The 23,359-nt window shown below is 36.6% G+C and overlaps 1 protein-coding gene across 9 annotated transcripts in view; it reads left to right on the forward strand.

Moving 5' to 3' along the window:
• The window catches only part of NIPBL (NIPBL cohesin loading factor), a 169,993-nt gene that overhangs the window by 50,752 nt on the left and 95,882 nt on the right, over positions 1-23,359 (forward strand). For 8 of the 9 annotated variants that reach the window (XM_040542240.1, XM_040542236.1, XM_040542237.1 and 5 more), the window contains exons 2-6: positions 9,902-10,045; positions 12,175-12,340; positions 13,360-13,490; positions 20,747-20,846; positions 22,458-22,609. In XM_040542240.1, coding sequence (XP_040398174.1) covers positions 9,982-10,045; positions 12,175-12,340; positions 13,360-13,490; positions 20,747-20,846; positions 22,458-22,609 — 613 coding nt within the window. In that variant the 5' untranslated portion in view covers positions 9,902-9,981. The other variant, XM_040542241.1, reaches the window with a different exon arrangement.

Consider the following 23,359-nt stretch of genomic DNA (forward strand, 5'->3'; position numbering starts at 1 on the left):
AATGTACTCATTTCGGAAGTTTTCTTAAATAGTGATGCGAAGCATACTATTTTTATATAAATATATAATTTTAGTGCAGCTCCTCAGAGGGAAAGTTTCTGAATTATTTTGTGTGTCATGGATTATGGTTGTGCTTTGCTCTTTTAAGTGAAATATGTGTGTCCGTGTGTGTGTGTGTGTGTATATATATATATATATATATATCTGCTATTGATTACCTACAGTCTAATCTCTTTATATGACTTGGAGTGTTTCGCTTCGTCTCCAGTGATTTGCCTTGGTTTTGACATCGTTTTCCCTCAAGATAAGCAATGGTTCAATCTTTAAATGTCACAGTGCTTCTGTTTTCTTCTGTTTGTTCTACCCACTTTTATTCTGTTCAAGTTTATACCAGAAGTTATGATAGAAATTTACAATGTGAAACTTAATTTTTTTCCTTATTCCATGGAAAAACGAAGCTGAAACTAGATTACAGATACACTATTTGAAGATGTGCCTAACTTTGTCCAAATAATCAGAAATAAAGGGATTGCTCAAACCTTGTCTACAAGACACTTAAGGTTTCTAATGTAAACAGGAGGAATTCGATTAAAGTGGATTAGTTGAGCTACATTAAACATTGAGTTGATATTTCTCATTCAGAATTAGTAGCTTGAATTCAGGTGTTTTTATTTTACTGTTAAATTTCATTGAATGAACTATATTTAAGTTTGAATAAAAATTCCAGACTGATTTGAGATAGTTAAATCTGATTTTAAAACAAATAAATCAGATTAGTGTTTTCAGGAATTTCTGTGGATAAGGAGATTTTCTTCAAAGTAGTGTTCCTTATTTAGTTGTTTTTACAATAACTGGGTTGTATTAGTCCTATCCAGACAAATATTTAGCTGTTGTTTTGCTACAAATTATTAGTTCTGCAAATATGCTTTCACTGTTGGCAGCTATTCTGTGTTCCTTTGTATTGCTGCTGGGCTTGATAACTTGTGGAACTATTCCTGCAGTACCCAGTGGAGATGAGCTGAGAACACTTAACATGGTGAGGTCAAACACTGAAAGCTCCCAAGCCTTTTTGTGCACGGACATCATAGTTTTCATATTCCACCTGGTTGTTATCGATGGAATATTTGTTTATGTTATGACACTGGTATTTTTGAAAAAATTGGAAGATGGGGAGTTTAACTGAAGTCATCATAGCCTGTGAGCAGCTTAGCAAACTGATGCTGCAGTTGCCAGGTAGCTTTGCTTTACATTTGTGATATTTGCAGCTTATCAACACTAGGATATGGAAGATGGCCAGTAAGGTGAAAGAGACACTGCTTTAAAGAAATGCTTTTCTCATAACTGCATCCTTCCTGTCAGCATGGTTTGTGAGCTTAAGAAATTTCTCTCATGTTTGTACTGCAGGCATAGGAAAACCAGCAATAGCAGCAAAAGTTCAGGGTGACACAGGACGGTCAACCATCTGAATCCTTCCCCAGACCTACCACACCCCAATATAATAATATTCCTAGCTGTTGAGAGAGATGGGATTGTTACCATCTAGCCCCAGTTGTGCCTGGTGAGCTGGTAATCATTTGAGTTAATTTTAACAGTAACTCCAACACAGTACCTCTAGAGGTCGTGTGCTGCATGCCTTGGGGCTTATTAATAACTTTGAATATGCATGCTTTCACAACTGTAGACTCTGTTTCTTATGATATGCCTTTGAGTTTATTGTGCTCCAAAAGTTTAGATAACTATAGTGTTCATATGAAGTCTTCGCAGCTGGGAAAAAGGGATATCTTGGCTGAGTAGGGATGCTATTTTACGTGCTTGTTGACATTCTCTTTATTTATAATATTGTCAGGAATGACTACCTGGCGGATTCTGTTTCAAAAAAGAAAGAAAAAAAGAAAAAAACAAACAAACATAAAAGTCAGGGACTCCTGACATTAATTAGACTTTTCTAGTCACAGAATCACGGAGCTCTACATTTTAGGTTTGCTAAATTAGTGTGCACAAAAAAGTGTATTAAATACTCAGTTTTAGAATATGAACGCTAACTAAAATCAGTTATTGAGATGAAAATTTTCATGTTTGAAGTCTTTCACAATTATTTACTGTTAAGTAATAAATTTACTTTATTTATTGTTTATTTATTAAACACTAACACTGCATTTATTTCTTTTAATGTTACTTTTGCTCTCATGTTTAATCTTTCCAAGCAGTGTGGTTTTGCAAAATGTTAGTAATTTTAATTGAAATGCTAAATTCCATGAATTATTTCGTAATATTTTTTAGTGTTAGAAACCGTATTTTTCTTAGATTATCTTTTATCTGTCTGTTACATGAGCAGTACTCCTCTTGTAAAACAAACCAGAGCAAATTTTGTGTAGTGAATACTATATAACTACAAAAATAACAGTATTACTAATAATTGTGCAAATGCATACAATAGGACAGCACAAATGAAGCTTTTTATGTGGTTCTGCACATAGTTAGTAAAAACACTGAATTATTTAATAATTTTCTGCCAGATGATCAAGCCTTTCTGTCCCTCACTCCAATAATTTTAGAAAGCCTCAGCCCATTTCTTCCCAGTATTGTTTAATAAAAGTTTATGAATCACTGAGGGAATTCAAAGACAGAAATGCAAGATTAAAAGTTTGAAAAAAAAAAAAATAAATATTTTTGGTCACTTGGCTTTCAGCCATCCCTGGTTAAAGATCTAGTTTAATTAAAGAAAGAAAAGTCTGTAAAACAAATAAATTTAAGTGCACAGCTGTTTTTGGAAAAGGGCAGCATTGCTACCAGCTACGAAACGAGACATTCAACAAAAGATTGGAAAAAAACAATTTAGTAATTGCTCTCTTATACCTCTGTCACAACTATTTCAGTAACAAAGATGTGTGCTGCATCCTACAGTGCTCTCTGTCTTTGACAGCGGTGACCTGCCGAACGAACCCTTTTAATTGCCTCTTACCTGTATCTGAGAGGTTACTTGTGTGTCTAAGCAAGCAAAAGTGCTGTGCTCAGTGAATCAAGCACAGCTACAGATGTACTTTGTAAGTTGCAATGAAAATTTTAAGTAGAATATGTAGCATAGATGGGAAATAAGGTGTATGAACTACTTAAGTTTTGCAGGTTTTCCCTTTGTTTGTTAAGTTCTCCTGACTGCTTCTTCCAAGCAAAGTTATTTTTTTACATGTTAATTCTGTGTTTGCTTCTAAAGGACAAAAATAATTCAGTAGCGCTCAGTAGGGTCTGAATCTTTCACCTGAAGGGAGAGGCTCATAAAGAGGATATTTATGGTTTACGTTTAGAAAGATGTAAAAGGAACACTAGTAAGCTCCCTGAATAACTGTATTCTCCCAGACAGAAGTTTTAGCTGCTTTATTTTGCAGAGCTGGTGAACGTAACTAATCTACTGAGCTATTTCATGTCTAATAGCTCTTAAAAGTTATAAAATACACAATATTTTTTCATGCACAATACAGTTTAATTTTTCAAAGTATAGCACTTACTTGGTTTAGGTGTGGATTATCAGTGACTCGATCTTGTATGACTTCTCTTGTGAAGAGGGGTGCTTCCTCTTTGGCTGCAATAAGCTACACTTGTTGATCATCACAACACTTCATAAATACAGTTTGGTTTTCTGTGATTTTTTGAGAAATGTGTTGCCTGAGTGAATAGGCTTTTAAATAGTACTTAAATATTTGTGTATGAAGCTCCTTTTAAAGAGTTCTTAGCTTAAGGCATCTGAATTAAATGTTTAAGATGTTATTTTTAAGTGGAGAACACTGTTTATAAGTACTTTTTAATTTTTATATATATAAAAATGAACAAATGGGAAAAGTTTCTTGTGTTTAAAAGAAGGAAATGGCTTTAACAGAACAGAATCTTCATGCTGTTAGGGACCTACTACTCCTTTTCAGGAAACGCTTCGAATGAATCTTCACCCTTTGTATTTGCAATGTAGCAAGAAAAGTCAATATTTCCTGCTAGACGTTCATGTAGTGTAGATCAGGGAAGCTGCACGACCCATAGGTATTTGCTCTCTGCATGTGGCTTCATCTGGGTTTTGGTGATGGACTGTGTTTTTTATATTTATTATTGTTGTTATTAAATTTATTGGATTTATTTATTATTATTATGTTTTGGTCTGATTGTGTCAACTCCCATCCCCTGCAAGGAAGTGCTATTAGGGGTGTAAAGCACAATTATGTTTGATGGTAGTTTACCCTGGTATAGAAGCACTGCTTGTGCTCCTGCACCAAGGGCCATCTTTCCTTGAACCCACAGACCTCTCTTGCTCCGGGTGCTTCCACCACCTTCACTGGTGTTTGCTGCCATTTACTGCGTGCCCCTGCCACGAGCAGCTTGTGGGCAGCAGCTCAGGCATCAGTGTCCTTGTTATTCGTTACAGCAGGGGAGAGCAGGGTATGGTGGAAGGAGCTGCACAGGAAGAAGCTGGTTGCTGTATTTTTTTTTTTTTTTTCTAAAGGCAGCTCTATATCCAGAAGCAACTTACAGCTGGCCCAGAGCAGTACTTTTCACTAAGCCTTCTTTCTTTACGGTAGTTATGTGTAGTGATTTGAACAGCTACTATTGGAATTGCTTTAGGAAAACCCATTACATTTAAACTGGTTTAGGAATTATATTTGGTAATTTTTATCTCAAACTTCTTAACCTTTCACTTACTTTGTCAGCATCACTCAGAGCCACTTGCTGATGAACCAAACATACAGATGTCATTAACACACTGAACTTCATCTGGATTTGGTTTCTGTATCTACTTTTTTTTTTTTTTTTTTAAACTGTTCTGTATATAATGTGAATTTCCTGGGCTGGTGTGTTTTCACAGGCTTTTATTGTTAATGATGAGTTTTCTGGATTTCTGATCACCCTTTTTCCCCACCCCTCCCACCCCCCCCTTGCTGCCACACGCTCCCAGCCCTAATTTGGTAATTGATGTTAGGTTCCTATCAGGTGGCTTTATAGTTCCTTGAGTTACTATTTTAACCTTAAGACAGCTCTATCAGTGATCAATAACTAATCACTTCTAACGCTGACTTTACAAGGACTGAGTTAGTGGTAAGAACTTTTTTGTGAATGATATTGTGAATGAATGTGTTAGGTTTTTTTCATGTAACTTAAGTGTTAGACAGTGTTTTAGTAACCGTATCTCCTTCCTTAATATATATTAAAGCGTTTAGATCTGGAAACTTTTAACAGAATTGCTATCGTTGTATTAAGCTGTAGCTCTGGTTTTGAAACCAGAAGTCTGCCCTCTTGTGGGTTTTGTCTGTATTACTTACTCTGCTCAGGATCTTGAATGAGAACTAGAGGATATTCATTCATTCATGCTCTCTTTCTGTCTGTCCCCTCATTGCTGAATTCCATTTATTTATTTATTTATTTATTTATTTATTTATTTTTCTATAGGGATTAGCTTGTAGACTGATAATTGGGAGAGATTCAACTATATGTAGTAACAAGAAAAGTAGTTTATTGCAAGGTATTGAAGTTTAAAACAAAATATGAGGCAAGGATTCTTAGATCTATAGTAGCACATTTGCTGATTTAAAAGAAAAGAAAAACTCCACCACTCCACTTAAATTATAAAACAGTTAATATATGAGCTGTGCTGGTTTACTTTTGAGTGTGCAGCTGCAGAAATCAGCTTTAATCATGGTGCTGTGGTTATATCAATACGATACTGCCCCACATATAAGAAATGAAAACCACTAACTGCATTTTTAGTTAGAATGAAAATATTTAAAAGACTTACTATGTTTCATTTAGTTTCAGCTACTGTATTTAAAGTGTTCTATTTAATAGAATGCTTTTTTAAAAGAAAAATAGAGCCCTACTCTAATATAGCCATTCTTAAGATTTAATTTTAATTCACCTAATTTTATCTCTAATCGTCTCAGAAATATATTAGGTCAGTCATATATACTTTTTTTTTTTTTTTTTTAATATAAGGATATAATAAGGAATACTCTGGAGTATGAAGAATGAAATATTTAAACAAACATACTAAATTTCTGAATGCTGAGTTTGGTTATGGAGCTTTCTGCTGAGCCTCTGTGTTACTGTATATAAGCAGACTTTCCCCTTTATTTTGTTTTCTACCACTCTCGTGCATGAACACAGCTAAGCCATGGAAAAACTGGTATTGTTGTTAAGGAGATGAGAACATGTTTCAACCAAGGGGAGCAATTCATAAATGCAGGACTTGAATTTTGTGTGTGATAACCAGCGGTCAGAGTCCTACAGTTTTGTTTGAGAGTCAGATGCTGCAATATGTAAAAAACAAAATTAAAAAAAAGGGGGGGGGGGGGGGGGAAGAAACATACTGAAGTAGCACTTTAATTGTGTAGTTTAAAAAAATATATTATCCATAGCATAAGCTTTCAGTTTTACTTTCCTTGCTGTCATGCCTTGGCTTCTTGTTTTTATTGTGTATTATGATGATATATTTTCATATATTATTCTTAATATAGGCTGTCCTTTCACTGTTTTCCTTTCACTAAGGAGTTCTTTGTATAACTTTCTTTGTGCTCTGTAGTTTCTTCCTCCCTGGAATGTCTTTTACAGTATCCATTGTTTTATGGAGAATAAGAATCTAGATACGTATATACTGAATATGCAATACCGGATTTGCATACATGTAAATTGGATGTGTATTTCTCTGTTTCAACTGGTACGCTCTTATTCAGTGTTTAAAAGTTTTCTAATGCAGCAGTTCTTTAATTTCCTTAGTTCAACCGATACTAATTATGTTCCGTTTTTTCACGTCTAGAGGTAGAACTTCTGTACCACCTGTAAAAGCTACTGTACAAAGATGATAGTGTATAATATTATCTAAATATTGATAAATTTTGATTCTGCTTGACTGATTGTAAGCTGCTATAATGTACTACTTTTATTACTATTTATTACTATTTAGTACTATTAGTATTATTAATGTACTACTCTCATTATAGTTCAGGAATTAAAAAATAAATAAAACAGAGTTGTTCATCAGTCAAACCATTAATTGTTGCATGCAGTTCTGCTGGTTTGCATGAAAGAACCTATTTCGTCTTGAGCTGTCAGTTCTTTCTTCCCTAGCTGCTTGATATTCTGAATTCCTTAAATGAGTGATTTTACTAATGTTCTTGGTGACAACAAATTCTAATATTAAGTTTCACCGGACCTCAGCCTCTAGCTCTGGAATTGAATTCCACCTTTTTGCCAGTTGTATAACAGATGCAATTTTGCTCTCAACACAACAGATGTAATATTTGGACCCAAATATTCCCATGTGGTTTCTTTGTATTGTGTTTGTTGTATAAACTAATCTCATTGCTTAATCCCATCAATATCTCTTTTTGTGTGTGTGTGTATTCTCATCTGTTTACTCATATCATCACACTTAAAGTAGCGTAGTCCTGTAAGAGTCTTCTTGAATCACCATGCTTAGTTCCCTGCTGGTGCAGGCAACCACATCCTGTCCCTTCTGTAACATCTGCGCGATCCATCTTTAAAGTAATGGTATTACTTGTCTATACTGCTGGGAGGAGGCTGTTCCAGAAAGTGGCTGCTCTCATGGTGAGAAGCTCTGTTCTGATTTCCCCCTTGCTTGCATTCATTCGTCCACGTATTGTTGTGTTAGCATTGGCCTTTAGCATTCCTCCTTTTCACCCTCATTTGACTGCCATATAGAGAGCAACCACGTTCCCTCTTGACCTTTGTTTTGTTAGCTAAACAAACTAATCCCTTCTACGTTCCTCTTACAAAGAAAGTTTGCCCTTCTTCTGACCATCCTAGCTTGCTGCGGTCCCAGGTCTGGACCCTGCCAGCTTGGATTTCTTATTGTGTAGCTGCGGAGAAGGCTTCTAATCTAACTGTCTGGTTTGGGAGGAATTTTCCCTATTGAATATCTATATAATTTAACTATTGTGGCAGTAATACCGGGAAAGAACTTGCGTTAATAGTGACTGCCTCCAATGTTTACACCTTCCCCAGGCTATCAGGAAGTGAAAGTGATAAGGTTTTTTTTTCCTTGCTTCAGTGTTGCATACAGGGTTTCCAATAATACTACCTACTGTTACGGCTTTAGTCAGTGTTGATATGGTTTCAGTCAGGAGAAACAGATTATCAGACATGGCCTTTCTGTTGTACATATAATTTAATTTAGAAGTGTTAACAGCTCTCGTGAGTTTGGTGTTGCCGACTCATCATGGAAAAAGTTAGGTTGTAGGTTTGTAGGGATTTTGTTTGTTTGTTTTTTAAAGAATTGCTTATTTATGGAAGTAGGAAACCACTGAAATTCTGTGTATCTTGGTGTTAGTTTCAGGTAAAGAACCTCGACTAGTATTTGAAGCTGCGCTGGGTGCATGAAAGCTGTTTTCTTCTGGTTCAAAACAAAACTCTGAAAACCCAAACCGCAGAGTATATCTGTCTGCAGCAGTTTCCTTAGCTAGATTTTGCACCTGTAATGTACTATATTTTTAATAAACAAATGTATTTTAGTGGTAAAGTATGAGACTGTAGCAGGTGTAGCAAAGGAAGTCAGCTCACTATCAGTTCTGTTTAACCTCAGTGTTGGTATGTTTTTCAAAGAATTCAATTGCATCTAGATAGGGAAACTGAAAAGTTAATTTTGGTGATTCACAAAACTTTCAATAGAAGACTTAAAATATGCAGTTTCCTTCTCTTGCTTGGAATCTGTATGTATTTATTAGCAGGGGTGTCCTGTATATTGATATTGGTGTTGGAATAAGAAAGAAAGAAGAATTATTAAGGAAATGCCAGTATCCTTTTGTTTTGTATGTATAGTGTATGTGAGCAAAAATGTTGGTTTGTAAAGTAATAAAAGCAAATCGTGATTTCAGCACCTTTAGTAGGCAACATAAATGCATATGGAAGAATTCTTACTATTTCACTAACTGTTAACACAGATACCTGTCTATAGTAGGTACACATATAAATATATAATCAAGATCCTTTCCTTTAATTTATTTTGTTTCTCTTTAGGGTGTATCATGCTCAATTTTTGTCATTAGTGTAATAATAGTGGACTGTAATGTGTAAACTTTGTAATTTTGCAACTGAAATTGAAATTATTATGTCTTTTTTTTTAGTAGTGTAGACTTCAGTGCAATTGGAATCTTTACAGTTAGTGAAAACTGAATAAACAAATACTTACTCTTTAGTTGAATACAAACTGTACCATTTACAGGAAACAAACTATCTGGTTTAGTGGGATGAAGCCTTTTATTTTTGTGGAATGGGGGATACACTTCCAAGCAGGAGTTTTACCAGAGGATGTTTAATATTAAAGACATATTATCAGATTAATTTTGAAATAGATACTTCTTTTAAAATTCACTAAGATTTTCTATTTGTCACATTGTTTCCTTGATTCTTGCATATGTATATTACTGCTTTTATTTTTGGTAGCCATCTCTTGTGTGAAAAATACTTCCTTCTCCAAAATTGAGAAGGGAATATAGCAGCTAATTAGTTAAACTGGTTATGGATTAAGTACTCTCCACTGTATTATGAACCAACAGAAGTTTTGCTACTGATTTTTTGTTTTTTGACTTGTTTTCAAAATAAGGTATAAAATTCATTAACTTTTAATTGTCCGTGTACATTTAATAACCATATATTGACTATTGGTTTAGTGCTGTATATCCTGAGAAAATTTTTTTCTTTTGCCTTATCTTGCATCATTTTTGCCTGCCTTTTGATTGCTTAATGCCATTTGATATTGAAATTCCACATTGTTCTACCTACTCTTAACAAGATGTACTTAGTATACAGCTGAGGTTATGGTCTGCATTTCATTTATATTATTGATTTTTAAAGACTTTTAAGTAAACTAAACAACTAAACATTGTTGTTTGGTTTTGTTTTTTTCTTTTAGTGCTTGGGAGATGGGAAGTAATGATAGCTGGCACCTGAACTAAAATATCTGTGTAGGCACTACCATCCCAGAACTTCAGGATGAATGGGGATATGCCTCATGTTCCCATCACTACTCTTGCAGGGATTGCTAGTCTTACAGACCGTAAGTATTCTTATTTTCCTCATCTTTGATATATTTCTTTCTACCTTTTCAGCAAATACTTGTATTTTCAAAATAGTAAAAATATTTTATTATATTATTATAAAAGTTGCTTTAAAAAAGTAAATCTGTTTGAAATTAGGTTTGGCATTTAAAGGGTTAATTTTCCCATTATGTGAATTTTAAAAATATATTCAAATAAGATAATGCTATTTTTAACATGTAGTGAATTCTAGATTTAAAAACAAACAAAAAGAAATCAACTTTGAGTAAACCTGATGCTTAAGTTATTCAAAATGTAGTTAATCATTCAGAAACATTTCTGGGTATCCCACAAATAAAAGAAAAACAAAAGAATGATAAAATACCTTTGTAGAACATATATTCAACAAAGAGAGCTGTGAAATATGCTGAATATACTTGAAAAATATTTCCTTAGTTTTGGTCAAGGTATAAAGTTTGATCTACTTAATAGTTGCAAATAGGGGCTGCTAGAATGGAACTAAGCAGCTCAGACTATGAGGCTTCTTTTTTCATAGAATCACAGAATCATAGAATGGTTTGGGTTGGAAGGAACCTTAAAGATACTCTAGTTCCAACTCCCCAGCCATAGGCAGGGATGCCACATGTTCAGCCTATGTATGGAGCAGGTGAGGTTTGTGTGCTGTCTTCAAATACATCAGGAAGACAAAATGCAAGGAAAGGAAAATGACTGTTACCATACTGTTGAAATATGGGAAAGTTTTCTAAGAGAAACTGAAGTTATATAACCAATAATTGAATTTAATTGCCTACAGTTCAAAACAAAAACAATTTTAAAAAAAAAAGAGCAGATGTATTCAAGAAAAAAACACTCTTCTTTGTGTCTTTCTGGTATTCTGAAATGTCAAACTGGAAGAAGATACTAGTTATATATGCATATGCATATATATGTATGTGTATCTGCATCTAACAGTGGGCCGTAAAGATGCAAATCATAAGTTTCTGGGCTAAGGGAAATTTTCCGGCATTAAATACTTGCCAAAAAGGTTCTAAAGAAAGTCAAAATACATAATTGGTAGAAGTCACTGGCCAAACTCCTTGCACAGAAGTTTTTGAAATACTGAACTATCTTGGGTGGATCATCCCTTGTACTGGTTGTGTATGTGCTTTGTTATCTGTAGTATTCATCTGATGTTTAGAAACTCTGGAGTAGGTGAAAAAGAACGGCTTGTCATTGTTTCCCCTTATTTTTGTCTATGTGAAAAGAAGGAAGTGGAATGAACAAGACATGTTGTCCTAAAAATATGGAGGGTGTGATGACTACAGGCGGTAGAATAGGCTCAGTTCACTAGCTGGAATTTATTCTGTAGTAATAAATGAGTATGTTTTGCTGATCTTGTTAATTTTTTCAGGTTTCTGGTACATTCAATGTAATATAGAGAAATTAATAAAAGCAATTTTTAATATGCACTTTATTTGAATTAAAATATGTTTCTAAATACAATAAGGACATACATTGCATAGGGGAAAAAATTGGAATCCCTCCCCCTCTTTTTTTTCTTTCAGAATTTCAAAGTATAAAATACAAAGAAAAGTTGAAAGAGTATATTACATCTAGTTTTTTGCTTGTTTGTTTGTTTTTCTGAAACTATTTCTAATTGTTTAGTTAAAACCATTATCTCAGAGCCTTAATCACCCTGGGAAGTCTGGGTCAGCTTGTTTTCTTGTATCCATGAAAGTGACTTATCTTATAGGTTGCTTTTTGTCCTCTTCCGGCTTACTCTTCTCTTGTGTATATAATACTACCAATCATTTGATTAAGGTTTATGATTTGATATACGTCCTTCTTACGCATGTAGAGCTAAGAATCCACTCTGTAAGTGTCGTATGCTCATTTGTAATCTAACTGAAATACTGAGATGGGTCTTTCATTAAACGTATAAATCCTTTTACCAAGATTTGTGTATAGATATTTTGAGTGAATTAACACCGTAATGATCATACCAACCAACAACACTAGCCTTTTCTTGAGAAGGCAACTTGCATAGAAGTGAATACAACAGGAGAAGAATGAACCAAGAGGTTGTACATCTTTGTATGATTGTGTTCTGTGAAATGATTCGGAACTTCTTTCTGTCTTCTAATAACAGTTTTGAACCAGCTGCCTCTTCCATCACCTTTACCTGCTACAACAACAAAAAGCCTACTCTTCAATGGACGGATAGCTGAAGAGGTGAACTGCCTTCTGGCTTGCAGGGATGAAAATCTGGTTTCACAGCTTGTCCACAGTCTCAATCAGGTGTCAACAGATCACATGTATGTATTTTGAACTTAAGCTATATCACATTACTGTCCTTATTCCTTGAGATTAAAATGAATTGGATTGAGAGGGATGTTTGTGAGAATCTGAAGATCAGAACATGCAGTTTGTTTTATTAGGCTTTCTTAGAAGATTAACACTGTGTAAGAGTCAGTTGTTTCAGTGAAGTAGCCCTGAAGAGTAACAGTGTGTTTTTATGGATCTGCTGCTTGTTCCATAATGCTAGTTATGAGCACAAACGGTGGTATTGGCTGTGCAACAGTTACTTATATTCCAGTGTGGTGAATAATGCATATAGACAAATTATATATCTAGTAGTACACAAAAAGAAACTTACTGGTAAGATCCTGATCAGGTGTTGACCTTTAGCACTGTAAGAATTGAATCAGCAAGTGTCCACTTTTTGTTAATGTATACTTTGTTTTGTTTGGTTTTGCGTGTTGTCCTTTGAATTTTCTTATGTTGACAGCACTGTCTTTTTCCTACATATTTCAGTAAATTATCTTGAGCAAATGGACATAGTTTTTAAAAGTACCCCAAGCAAACAATAAATGAAAACACTGATGTATTTGTAGAAAATCTATTAGATATTTAATAGTTCAGAGGGAATTCTGTGATGTCAATTTTTGTAATAAAATATACCACCTGAATATTATACATTCGTGTATATCTTATTTTCACTACCACAATACTTTCTTGATGTTACAGAAATACAAAAGGGGGCATAAGAAACTTTTATAGTATCTTGAAACTGACAGCCATGGATATATGTGCTTAATAACAGAAACTAATTTTGAAGACTGGTAGGAATAGTTTTCCTTTCATTCTTTAAAGAAGAGAAAAAAATAGAGGCAGGGAACAGTGCTTTGCAGACTTGTTTTTTCCTTTATTTTAGCAGTAAATTATTTTAATTGTTTTGTGGTTTTTTTGTTTGTTTGTTTGTTTTACTTGACCGTGGTTTCTTAAAATTTGAAAATGCATTTGCTTCTTTATTTGCTTACTTCCACAATTGCAGAGAATTGAAAGATAACCTCGGCAGTGATGATCCAGAAGGAGATATACCAGTCTTGCTGCAGGCCATCCTGGCAAGGAATCCTAATGTTTTCAGGGAGAAAAGCATGCAAAACAGATATGGGGTACAAAGTGGTAAGGATTTCTGATTACTTACTGATTGTATTTTATGTTGTTCTGTAAGTTAAAGGGACTGATACTAACAACAAGTACATATGGACTACATCTTTGATGTTTATGCCTTACCTTGTATCTGATACTGATACAAAGGATGTGTCTTGTCATCTTCAACAAGTGTTTGCATTAGGATAAGCATTGAAATAACTCTACGGGGTATTTTTGTAAAAATAATGTTTAATTTACCCACAGAAATGTAATTATAGGAGGATTGATTGAATTTTATTTTGAAAACATTTTATTTGAATTTCTTTCATGCTAAGTTCAAATATTTGTCTTAGTAACTAATTGAAGTTGGAAAACTATGCCTTGATCTTACTGAAAATCTGTAAAACTACAGTTTATCTTTGCAGTGAGTGGTAGTTCTTGGGTAAGGATTAAGGTTGAATGAATCATACATAAGTTACTTGCTGGCATTCCTCTTCTCAGCAATTCGTAATGCCATACAGGTTGTAGTGTTTTGACAGCTGATTTCTCTTCTAAGGTGTTTACTGCTGGATAGCAAAGATGGAGAAAAGAAGACACAAAGCAAAGGATTAGTTGGACAGATGATAGTTTTAAATCTGAAGAGATTTTCTCTTGCACCTGAAATCTATTCTTTAAATACTAAAGTATAAAACGAGTGAGAGAATTTCCAGTTTCTGCAGTGTGAGGATAAAGTTTTGCTAGCACTGTAGAAATATAGGAGTTTACAGCAGATGGAAAGTGTGGAGTGTTTTTGTAAGGAGGAAAAAAGAAATAATTAGATGATTTAAGTTCATTCACCTAGCCTACTCAGTAAAAAGCCTTATAATATTTGAAAAGAACTTGCTTAGGACAGAACATGTAATGTTCTTTGAAAGAATGTAGGCATTTTCTTGAATGAAAAAGTTAAGGACAGTGCTATATATTTAGAAGTTCACTGATCCTGAAATTTGAGCTCTGATAACAACCTCCAGATTCTGTGTTCATTGGCAGCCATGGCAAAACATGTTTTTTCCAGTGGTGGGAAGAATTGTGACTATCCTGATAGTATGCAGAGTGGTACCACAAAGAACATATGCTTGAATCAGTTTTGCACCAGTTTTGTAGGGTAAAATAATTTTTTGCCAATGTGAAAGTAAGACATTGGTTTGGCAATTATTTGTTCCATTAGAAAATTTTGAAAGAGAGGAAACAAAGCTAGTTAATTTTTTCTAACTTTTGTTAATGCTGTGGTTCAGAGGGGGAAATGCTTTTGTAGCTTGATTTAGTAGGGTAGGAATGAGTAATCCTTAAGGAAATAAAAGCACCTCTATCTTTAGTAAATATGCCTTGGCCTATGCTTGAAGGAAGATACTGATATGGAATTAAAAATAATTCAATATGAAGCGTAAAAGAATAATTGATGTTATTTTAATAAAGTTAAAGCGTTTCAGAGAATCAGGGCAGATCAGAATTTTAAAATTCCTTGATTGTTTAGTTGTATTTTACCTAATTCTGAATACATGTGCCAGTGCAAGCATTGCAATTTAAGTCTGAAATCAGAAAACTGGAGAGAAAGGAGGAAGAAGGGAGGCTCATAGACGTAGATAAATGGTTTTGAGAGGAAAAAGGTCTTGGAATAAATGTTTGGAAAAGCTAGGCAAAGTGTTATGTCATTTTCAATGGAAAAAGGCCACACTCTCTTATCCTGAAATAGGTAGGTCTTTAAGCTGAATACCGGCAAGTTTTGGTAGCCTTATTCGCATCAGTATGTCCCATTCAGATCTCCAAGGCGAAAGGAAGCTATGTGCTTGTATCGGGTCAGGAAAGGCTGTTTTTTCTGCTGTTTTGTGAGCAGTTTCGAATCTCTGCATAGTCCTAAGTTATAGAACAATTGGGGGTTTTTTTAGAGATCTTACATAATGCTTTTTACCAGCTAGAAGAATGAATCTTAGACTCTCTTCTAGTATTTCAAGCTCATCTCTTCTGATTTCTTTAATGCCTTCCTTCTGAATATTATTTTTCTGCTCTTTATTGGGTCTAGTGTACAGTAAAGTCAGTGGTAAGTACTGTGGCCTAGTATTTGTAAATTGATAAGGAATCCATAAGTTCCTCATAAGGTCCTCATAGAGAAGCTCTTGAAATGTTTGCTGGAGGAGGAGACAGTGAGGTGGACTGAAAACTGGGGTAGTGGTCAATGGTGCAAAGTCTAGTTGGAAGCCAGTCATGAGTGGAGTATCTCAGGGGTCAGCACTGAGTCCAGTCTTGTTTAACATCTTCATGAATGGTCTGGATGATGGGGTAGAGTATACCCTCCGTAAATATGCAGATGACACAAAACCGAGCAGACCACCTTGCAGAGGGACCTCAATAGGCTGGAAGAGGTGGAGCTGACGAACTCATGGAATTCAACAAGGAGAATCACAAAGTCCTGAACCTCAGGAGGAACAACCCCAAACAGTACATACTGGAGGCCACCCAGCAGGAAAGCAGCTTAGCAGAAAAGGACCTAGGTATCCTGGTGGATATCGAGTTGAACATGAGTCAGTAACGTGCCTTTGTCACTAAGAAGGCTAGTGGTATTCTTGGCTGCATTAGGCAGGCAAGCTATTGCCAACAGGTCGAGAGGTGATCCTTCTCTTTACTCAGTGCTGGGTAAGGCTGCAGCTCAAGTACTGTGTCCACTTCTGCCCTATGCAGTACAAGAGAGACATGGACATACTGGAAAGAGTCTGGTGGAGGGCCACCAAGATAATGAAGGGACTGGAGCACCTCTCCTGAGAGGTGAGGCTGAGAGACTATCAGCCTTGAGAAGACGAGGCTCAAGGGGGATCTCATCAGTGTTTATAAATATGTGAAGGGAGGTTGCGAAGGGGATGAAGCCAGGCTCTTTTCAGCAGTGCCCAGTGCCAGGACAAATGCGCACAAACTGGAACACAGGAGTTTCCACCTGAACATCAGGAAGCGCTTCTGTACTGTGCAGGTAACAGAACACTGGCATAGGATGCCCAGAGAGCTTGTGGTGTTCTCCGTCCTTGGAGATCTTCAAAAGCTGCCTGAGGACACAGACCTCAGCAACCTGCTGTAGGTGACCCTGCTTGAGCAGGGGGCAGATGGCCTCCAGAGGCACCTTCCAACCTCAACCCTTCTGTGATTCTGTGAACAGCACAAGAACGAGGTATTATGTGGACACTTCTTTGTTTTGGTCTCCTGTCCAATTTTCCCTCTCAACACTTTGGCTCTGTCTTTTGGCGGAGATACGTGTTGGAAGGTAAACTGAAATAATGTTTTGCTAACGCTTAGTATTCATAGCGTAGCTTAGGGTTCAGAAAGGTCTTAAAATTCACTTAAAACTGTTTACCACAACTTGTGCACTTTTTTTGGATAAAAATTTTGTGCTTCTATCCAAAAGTGTCGTTTACTTAGATTATTTTCCATTTATACAAGAATGCAAGTTCATGTGTGCCTATAAAAGGGAAGAACATTGCAGATGTACACTTTCAAATGAGCATCTGTCTTACTGAAAAATCACCTGTAGCTCAGCAGTCCTAGCTTAAACATACGTGATGCTGTAATACACTTGAATCATAGATCACAGACTTTTTCTGTGACCTTGAGCTGCATTTTTATGTAGTGCATTCTTTGGCATTTAGTAGGAATGCTGAAATGGAATTGTGTATTGCTCTTCTCCAAGCCAAAAATAAATTAAAAAATAGTCAAAATCGGGAGTATATATTAAGGAAACTTATTAGAGGAGTGTTTTTAGTGGGATAATGTTTTCTTAGAATCAAACACTACCAACTTCCAAAATTGAAGTTGCAGTTAAAAGAAATTTTAACATATTTTAGGTATGCACATACACAGTGCAGCCATAAATCTGCTACATAGTGATATGACAAGAATTTAAATACATACAAGATATTTTAGAATTAATGGCCATAGACTACTTTCAGATCCTTTTTAGTCTAAATTTTTGGGGCTTATTTTTATGCCGGCCTCATTTTCATCATTACTTCATTACTTTGGAAAGACTTTTTTTTTTTTTAAGTTGTCTAGATTGCATCCCCCTCATGCCACCACCCTCTTATTTCTCCTCCACCCTTCCTTGTCGCCCTTCACCCCAGCTCCTGATAGAGAAGTGAGAACTGTCTGCCATAGAATAACCTGTAGCTTTTTCTTTTAAACTACTTGTTTAAAAAAAAAAAAAATCTTTCAAACCAATGCATGTCACATCTGTGGTTCAAATTTTTCTAAATTTAGGGAGGAGAAACCAAATGTGTTTTTAAAGTATTCTAAAAGCACATCCTTTGCTTTAAACCTAAAATGAACCTTCATCTGTATAGTTTATATAAAATGGCATGGTATCTGTTTAGTTTTAATATGGGCACGTTCTGTCAGCTTTCTGTGTATGAATTTTAATCACAGAATCACAGAATGGTTTGGGTTGGAAGGGACCTTAAAGACCATCTAGCTCCAACCCCTTGCCATGGGCAGGGAAACCTCTCACCAGACCAGGTTGCCCAAAGCCCCATCCAGCCTGGCCTTGAGCACTTCCAGGGATTGGGCATCCACAGCTTTTCTGGGCAGCCTGTGCCAGGGCCTCACCACACTCATAGTTAAGGGTTAGTAGTTTCACCAAAAAAAAAAAAAAAAATGTAACTAGCTGATGAGTATCCTAACCTCTGGTTAGAGCGTCTCCAACATGTGAACCTGTGGAGCACGTGGACTCAGGGAACTTCCTGTAGCAAGAAAAACACTGTACAAGAAGTGGCTGGGGGACGGATGACTTGCAAGTGCATCTCTGTGTTTTTTACCTGTGGGTGGGAGGTTCCTTGCCACCTGCCTCTGTGCGAGGCAACCACTGTCCATTGAAGCAAACTTCGCAGGAGTTGATGTGTCCCCTTCTTTTACTCAGGACAATGAAATGACCTTTTCAGTGACATATGGAGGTCTCTGATTTTTTCAGGACAACTAGGGACTTTCACTCCTATTCTGGGATAGTTTGTGTGTGTTAATCTGGTTGGAATGCAGCACTTTACACCTACTGGGAAGGTAGTAACAGCTGCATTCCTGGGGGATTATCACATCTCTACTGGTAAAACGGGGAAAAGAGGGTGACAGGGAAGATTTCTGAAAAAAGTTTTTCGTGTGCAAATATTGCAATAATTGAAATCAGTGATAGTAATTCAAGGATTGATGAAGGCACTCTGAATTGTGGACTACTGTCAGCCTTCCGTTGGTCATTTGCTCTTCCCAAGCTGCAATTTGCACATGGATTTTGATGCTGTTTAGCTATGAGACATTTGATTTTGTCATTAAAATCACCTGGTTGAAAGTCGTGTAAATTTATTTGTACTTGCACCATTTCAACTTCCGGAGTCACAGAATCACAGAATGATAGGGATTGGAAGGGACCTTGAAAGATCATCTAGTCCAGTCCCCCTGCTGGAGCAGGAACACCTAGATCAGGTCACACAGGAACGTGTCCAGGTGGGTTTTCAATGTCTCCAGAGAAGGAGACTCCACAACCCCCCTGGGCAGCCTGTTACAGTGCTCTGTCACCCTCACCGTGAAGAAGGTCCTTCTCATATTTAAGTGGAACCTCCTGTGTTCCAGCTTGCACCCATTGCCCCTTGTTGTATCATTGGATGTCACCGAGAAGAGCCTGGCTCCATTCTCCTGACACTTGCCTTTTACATATTTACAAACATTAATAAGGTCACCCCTCAGTCTCCTCTTCTCCAAGCTAAAGAGACCCAGCTCCCTCAGCCTTTCCTCATAAAGGAGATGCTCCACTGCCTTAATCATCCTTGTGGCTCTCCACCGGACTCTCTCAAGCAGTTCCCTGTCCTTCTTGAACTGAGGTGCCCTGAACTGAACACAATATGTCATGTGGTTGTTAGCAAATTCTTTATACCTACATTGAAAAATGGGAAGGAAAAAAAAAAATTTGATTTAGTATCTCCATAATAAAGATGCGGGTTAGTTTCAAGCACTGCAATACTTGTGATCTGCCAGGTAGTACAACTCCTGAATTTCCAGAATGTGACCGTAAAACTCTATAGTCTCTGGGAGTCTACAGGTGAGACTTTGGCTCTGTTCTGCTGCCTATCCTTGTACCCTTTTCTCTGCCAGTGCCTGAGGAAGGCCTGCACCTGCCCCCTGCTTCGTAATGTAATGTGGTGAGTTCTGGGCCCCTCAGTATGTGTACATGTTCTGGGCCCTGGAGCGTGTCCAGAGAAGGGCTATGAAGCTGGTGAAGGGCCTGGAACACAAGTCCTGTGGGGAGAGGCTGAGGGAACTGGGGTTGTTCAGTCTGAAGAAGGGGAGGCTCAGGGGAGACCTTATTGCTCTCTACAGCTACCTGAAAGGAAGGAGAGGGGAGCTGGGGGTCGGCCTCTTCTCACAGGTAACTAGTGATAGGACCAGAGGGAATGGCCTCAAGTTGTGCCAGGGGAGGTTCAGGTTGGAAATGAGGAAACATTTCTTCTCAGAAAGAGCAGTCAGGCATTGGAACGGGTTGCCCAGGGAAGTGGTGGAGTCACCATCCCTGGGGGTGTTTAAGGAGAGATTGGACGTGGTGCTTAGGGACATGGTTTATTGGGTGACATTGGTAGTAGGGTGATGGTTGGACCAGATGATCTTGGAGGTCTTTTCCAACCTTAATGATTCTATGATTCTGTGATAAAATTTTTCAGCACCTTCTTTGATAATATTCTTTCTAAGTGTACTGGAGGTGGAATAGAAAGATTTTCTTCCTGGGTAGAAAGAAACCACTTGGGCATTACGGAAGAGAAGGTATCTTGTATGAGTCTGCAAGTGGTGCACTGCAGTTGAAAGTTAGCTCTCTTTTCTCAAAAAAATGTGACATAAGTTTTCTGTGTCCTTCTGACTTGTGAAGCTCCCAAATCTTTTACTCATTGGCACAATTGATACCTACACACTAGTCTGGGATGTGAGTATATGTCCTGTTATAAGATGTTTCTATTTACTAGCAGGTTTGCCTTAGGAAGCTTAAAAAACTTAAGAGGAATAAAGCCTTGTTGAAATTTATAACTGAATTAACACTGCTTTAGGGAGTGCTTTTCTGTATCATGGTGTAAAACAGACGTCTTACTTTAGACTTTTTATTTTTTTCTAACAGTTAAAGGTATTAACATCTACTCACAAAGTTACCAATCTCTTTGTATATAATCATTTCTGATATGAGAGACTTATTTGATTAAATAGGAAATGCATATAAAGTAACACTGATTTCTTCTTTTTAATAGGGATTATGATGTCGCAGTTTAGTATTTCTCAGAATTCCATGCGTGGTAGTCCTGCATCTTCCAATTATCAACAAACCACTATCTCACATAGTCCTTCCAGGTAATGCAATGTTTTAAATGGGGAGAGGGAGGGGCAGCAAAATTCAAATGCTTTCTACGATGACAGTCAATTCTTGTTGCAAGTATGTGAGTGGAAGTAAGAAGATCAGGATCAAGATAAATCTTGCATTTATCTGACAGCAGGGTGAGTTTCTACTGCTGTAGAAGTCAAATATAGCACTTACTCCCTTTTTTTTCCAGTTAAATAATGTTTGTATTGTAAAGAGAGGTCGTGATTCCATATGTCATGTGATTCCATATGTCCATGTCTTCTCATAATTTTGGCAGACTTTCTTACCTGTGTAAGGTGTCCATCTGCCTCCTCCCACCCCTCTAGTTGTTCTCTGTGGCAGATTGGCATGTATGAATATGTGTCTCTTATGTACTAGTGTGACAGGAGAGTAGGAAAGAAGACTTGTTAAAGCATGGAGTGCTGCTTTAACAGTTACACAAAAGGCCACACATAGGAGGGCAGGCCCAGTAGCTTGGCCAACATTTTCCTCTTCAACTTTCAACTTCTTTTCAGCCAGTAGGATGTACGTATAATCTAGGTCTCTATGAATATAATAAAGTACTCTGGACTAAAAACTGAGTTTTAGTCCCATTACTGGGTGTTAATAGATTTAATCTGCAGTTATTAGACATCATTATTAAAATAAACTTTTATTTCACATTTCACTTCAAGTTAGTGTAATAATTGTTTTGGCAAATAAAACACTTTGTACAAAACTCACAACACTGTCGAGTGATGTTTTGTTTTTACTTTTAGTTTTATATCTAAAATTGATATTGAAGAAGGTTTTATGAATTGTGGATATTACAATGTGCTATGTCTTCTCAAAATCCTTGCAAAATCCTTGCTTTTAATATTTTGCTGTTTCCTTCTGTGGAAGCTTACCTTCATAAGTGCTATCTTAGAATTCAGAACATGTATTTATTCTATTTTTATTTTAAAAACTGATACAGGAAAGTATGTAAGTTGTAACATACATTATTGTCACAAGCCTGTTGGATTTTTATGGCATCCTATCTTTAAGATCAGTTGAAGATAAAGGCGATGAAAGAATAAGTTGGGTTCAGTGGACTTTGTGTCAGGTTCTACGTATCTGCCCATTGCATTCCTATATCTTGGCGTTATTGTCATGTTAGATACAGTTCTTCTGAAATCTTACTGGAAAAATCACATAGATGGCTCCTTGTTAGTCCTAGCAAGCTTGTTGTTATTTGATAATTAAACCTGAGCTGTCATTTTCATTCAAGCTTCTAATAATGTGGAACTAACTTTTGGAAATAGCATACCTTATTTTAGTAAATATTTATAACTTGCGTTGTTGTTTCCTTTCACTAGGTGGAGATCTTCTGAATGCTTTTTATTCTTTTCTTTCCTTTTACTAATACAATACCTAAGCTGTGGCTCATAAGTAGCAACTGAAGTTGGGAAGGCATTGGTAGAATTAAATGCTACTTTTGAAGGGGGTTCTTGATTGCTTCAGAATTTTATGTCTTTTCCAGAATTTATAATGTTCCAGAGGTATAATATTTCAAAAGGGATAATAAGATTGTCTAAATTTGCTTTTACAACTTCTGAAAACTTTTCAACTTTTATTTTTAGCCGGTTTGTGCCACCACAGACAAGCTCTGGTAACAGATTTTTGGCACAACAGAACAGTCCAGTGCCTAGTCCATATGCTCCTCAAAGTCCTGCAGGATACATGCCATATTCACATCCTCCAACTTATACACCACATCCTCAGTTGCAGCAAGGTAAGTATGTGATGTTTGTTATATTCTACTATATCACGTCAGTTTTACCTTCATGTGCACCTTTCATGGCTTTTAATCTCTGTGAAGGAGTCACATGCTTAATTCAATTCTTTGCGTTGATAGAGGTTTGTTGTGGTTTTGTTTGTTTGTTTGTTTTTTAATTTAGCTTTGTTAACCTAACTGTGTGGAGTATCATAGAGTCATAGAATATCCTGATTTGGAAGGGCACCACAAGGATCACCAAGTCCAGCTCCTGGCTCCACACAGGACCACCCAAAAATCAAACCATATGTCTGAGAGCATTGTCCAAACAGTTCTTGGACTCCAGCAGGCTCGGTGCTGTCACAGCTTACCAGGGCAGCCTGTTCCAGTGCCCGACTACACTCCTGGTGCAGAACCTTTTCCTGATATCCAGCATGAACCTCCCATGCCACAGCTTTATGCCATTCCCTCGGGTCCTATTGCTGGTCAGCAGAGAGAAGAGATTAGTGCCTGCACCTCTGCTCCCCCTCATGAGAAAGCTGTAGGCTGCAATGAGGTCACCAATCAGTCTCCTTTAAGAGTTACAGTATATTAAAAAAAAAAAAAAAAAAAAAAAAGGGAAGAAAAAAACCTAAAACATATCTTGAGACATTGCTCCCCTATGTACAGCTATTTTGCGTGGTTATCATGTATGTATGAAAACAGAAAATCAGAACAAACCAAAAAAATTTTTGATGGCTATAGCCATCATTTATCTGTACTAGCAAA

This window comes from Cygnus olor, chromosome Z, assembly GCF_009769625.2.
Source record: "Cygnus olor isolate bCygOlo1 chromosome Z, bCygOlo1.pri.v2, whole genome shotgun sequence".
Lineage (NCBI taxonomy): Eukaryota > Metazoa > Chordata > Aves > Anseriformes > Anatidae > Cygnus > Cygnus olor.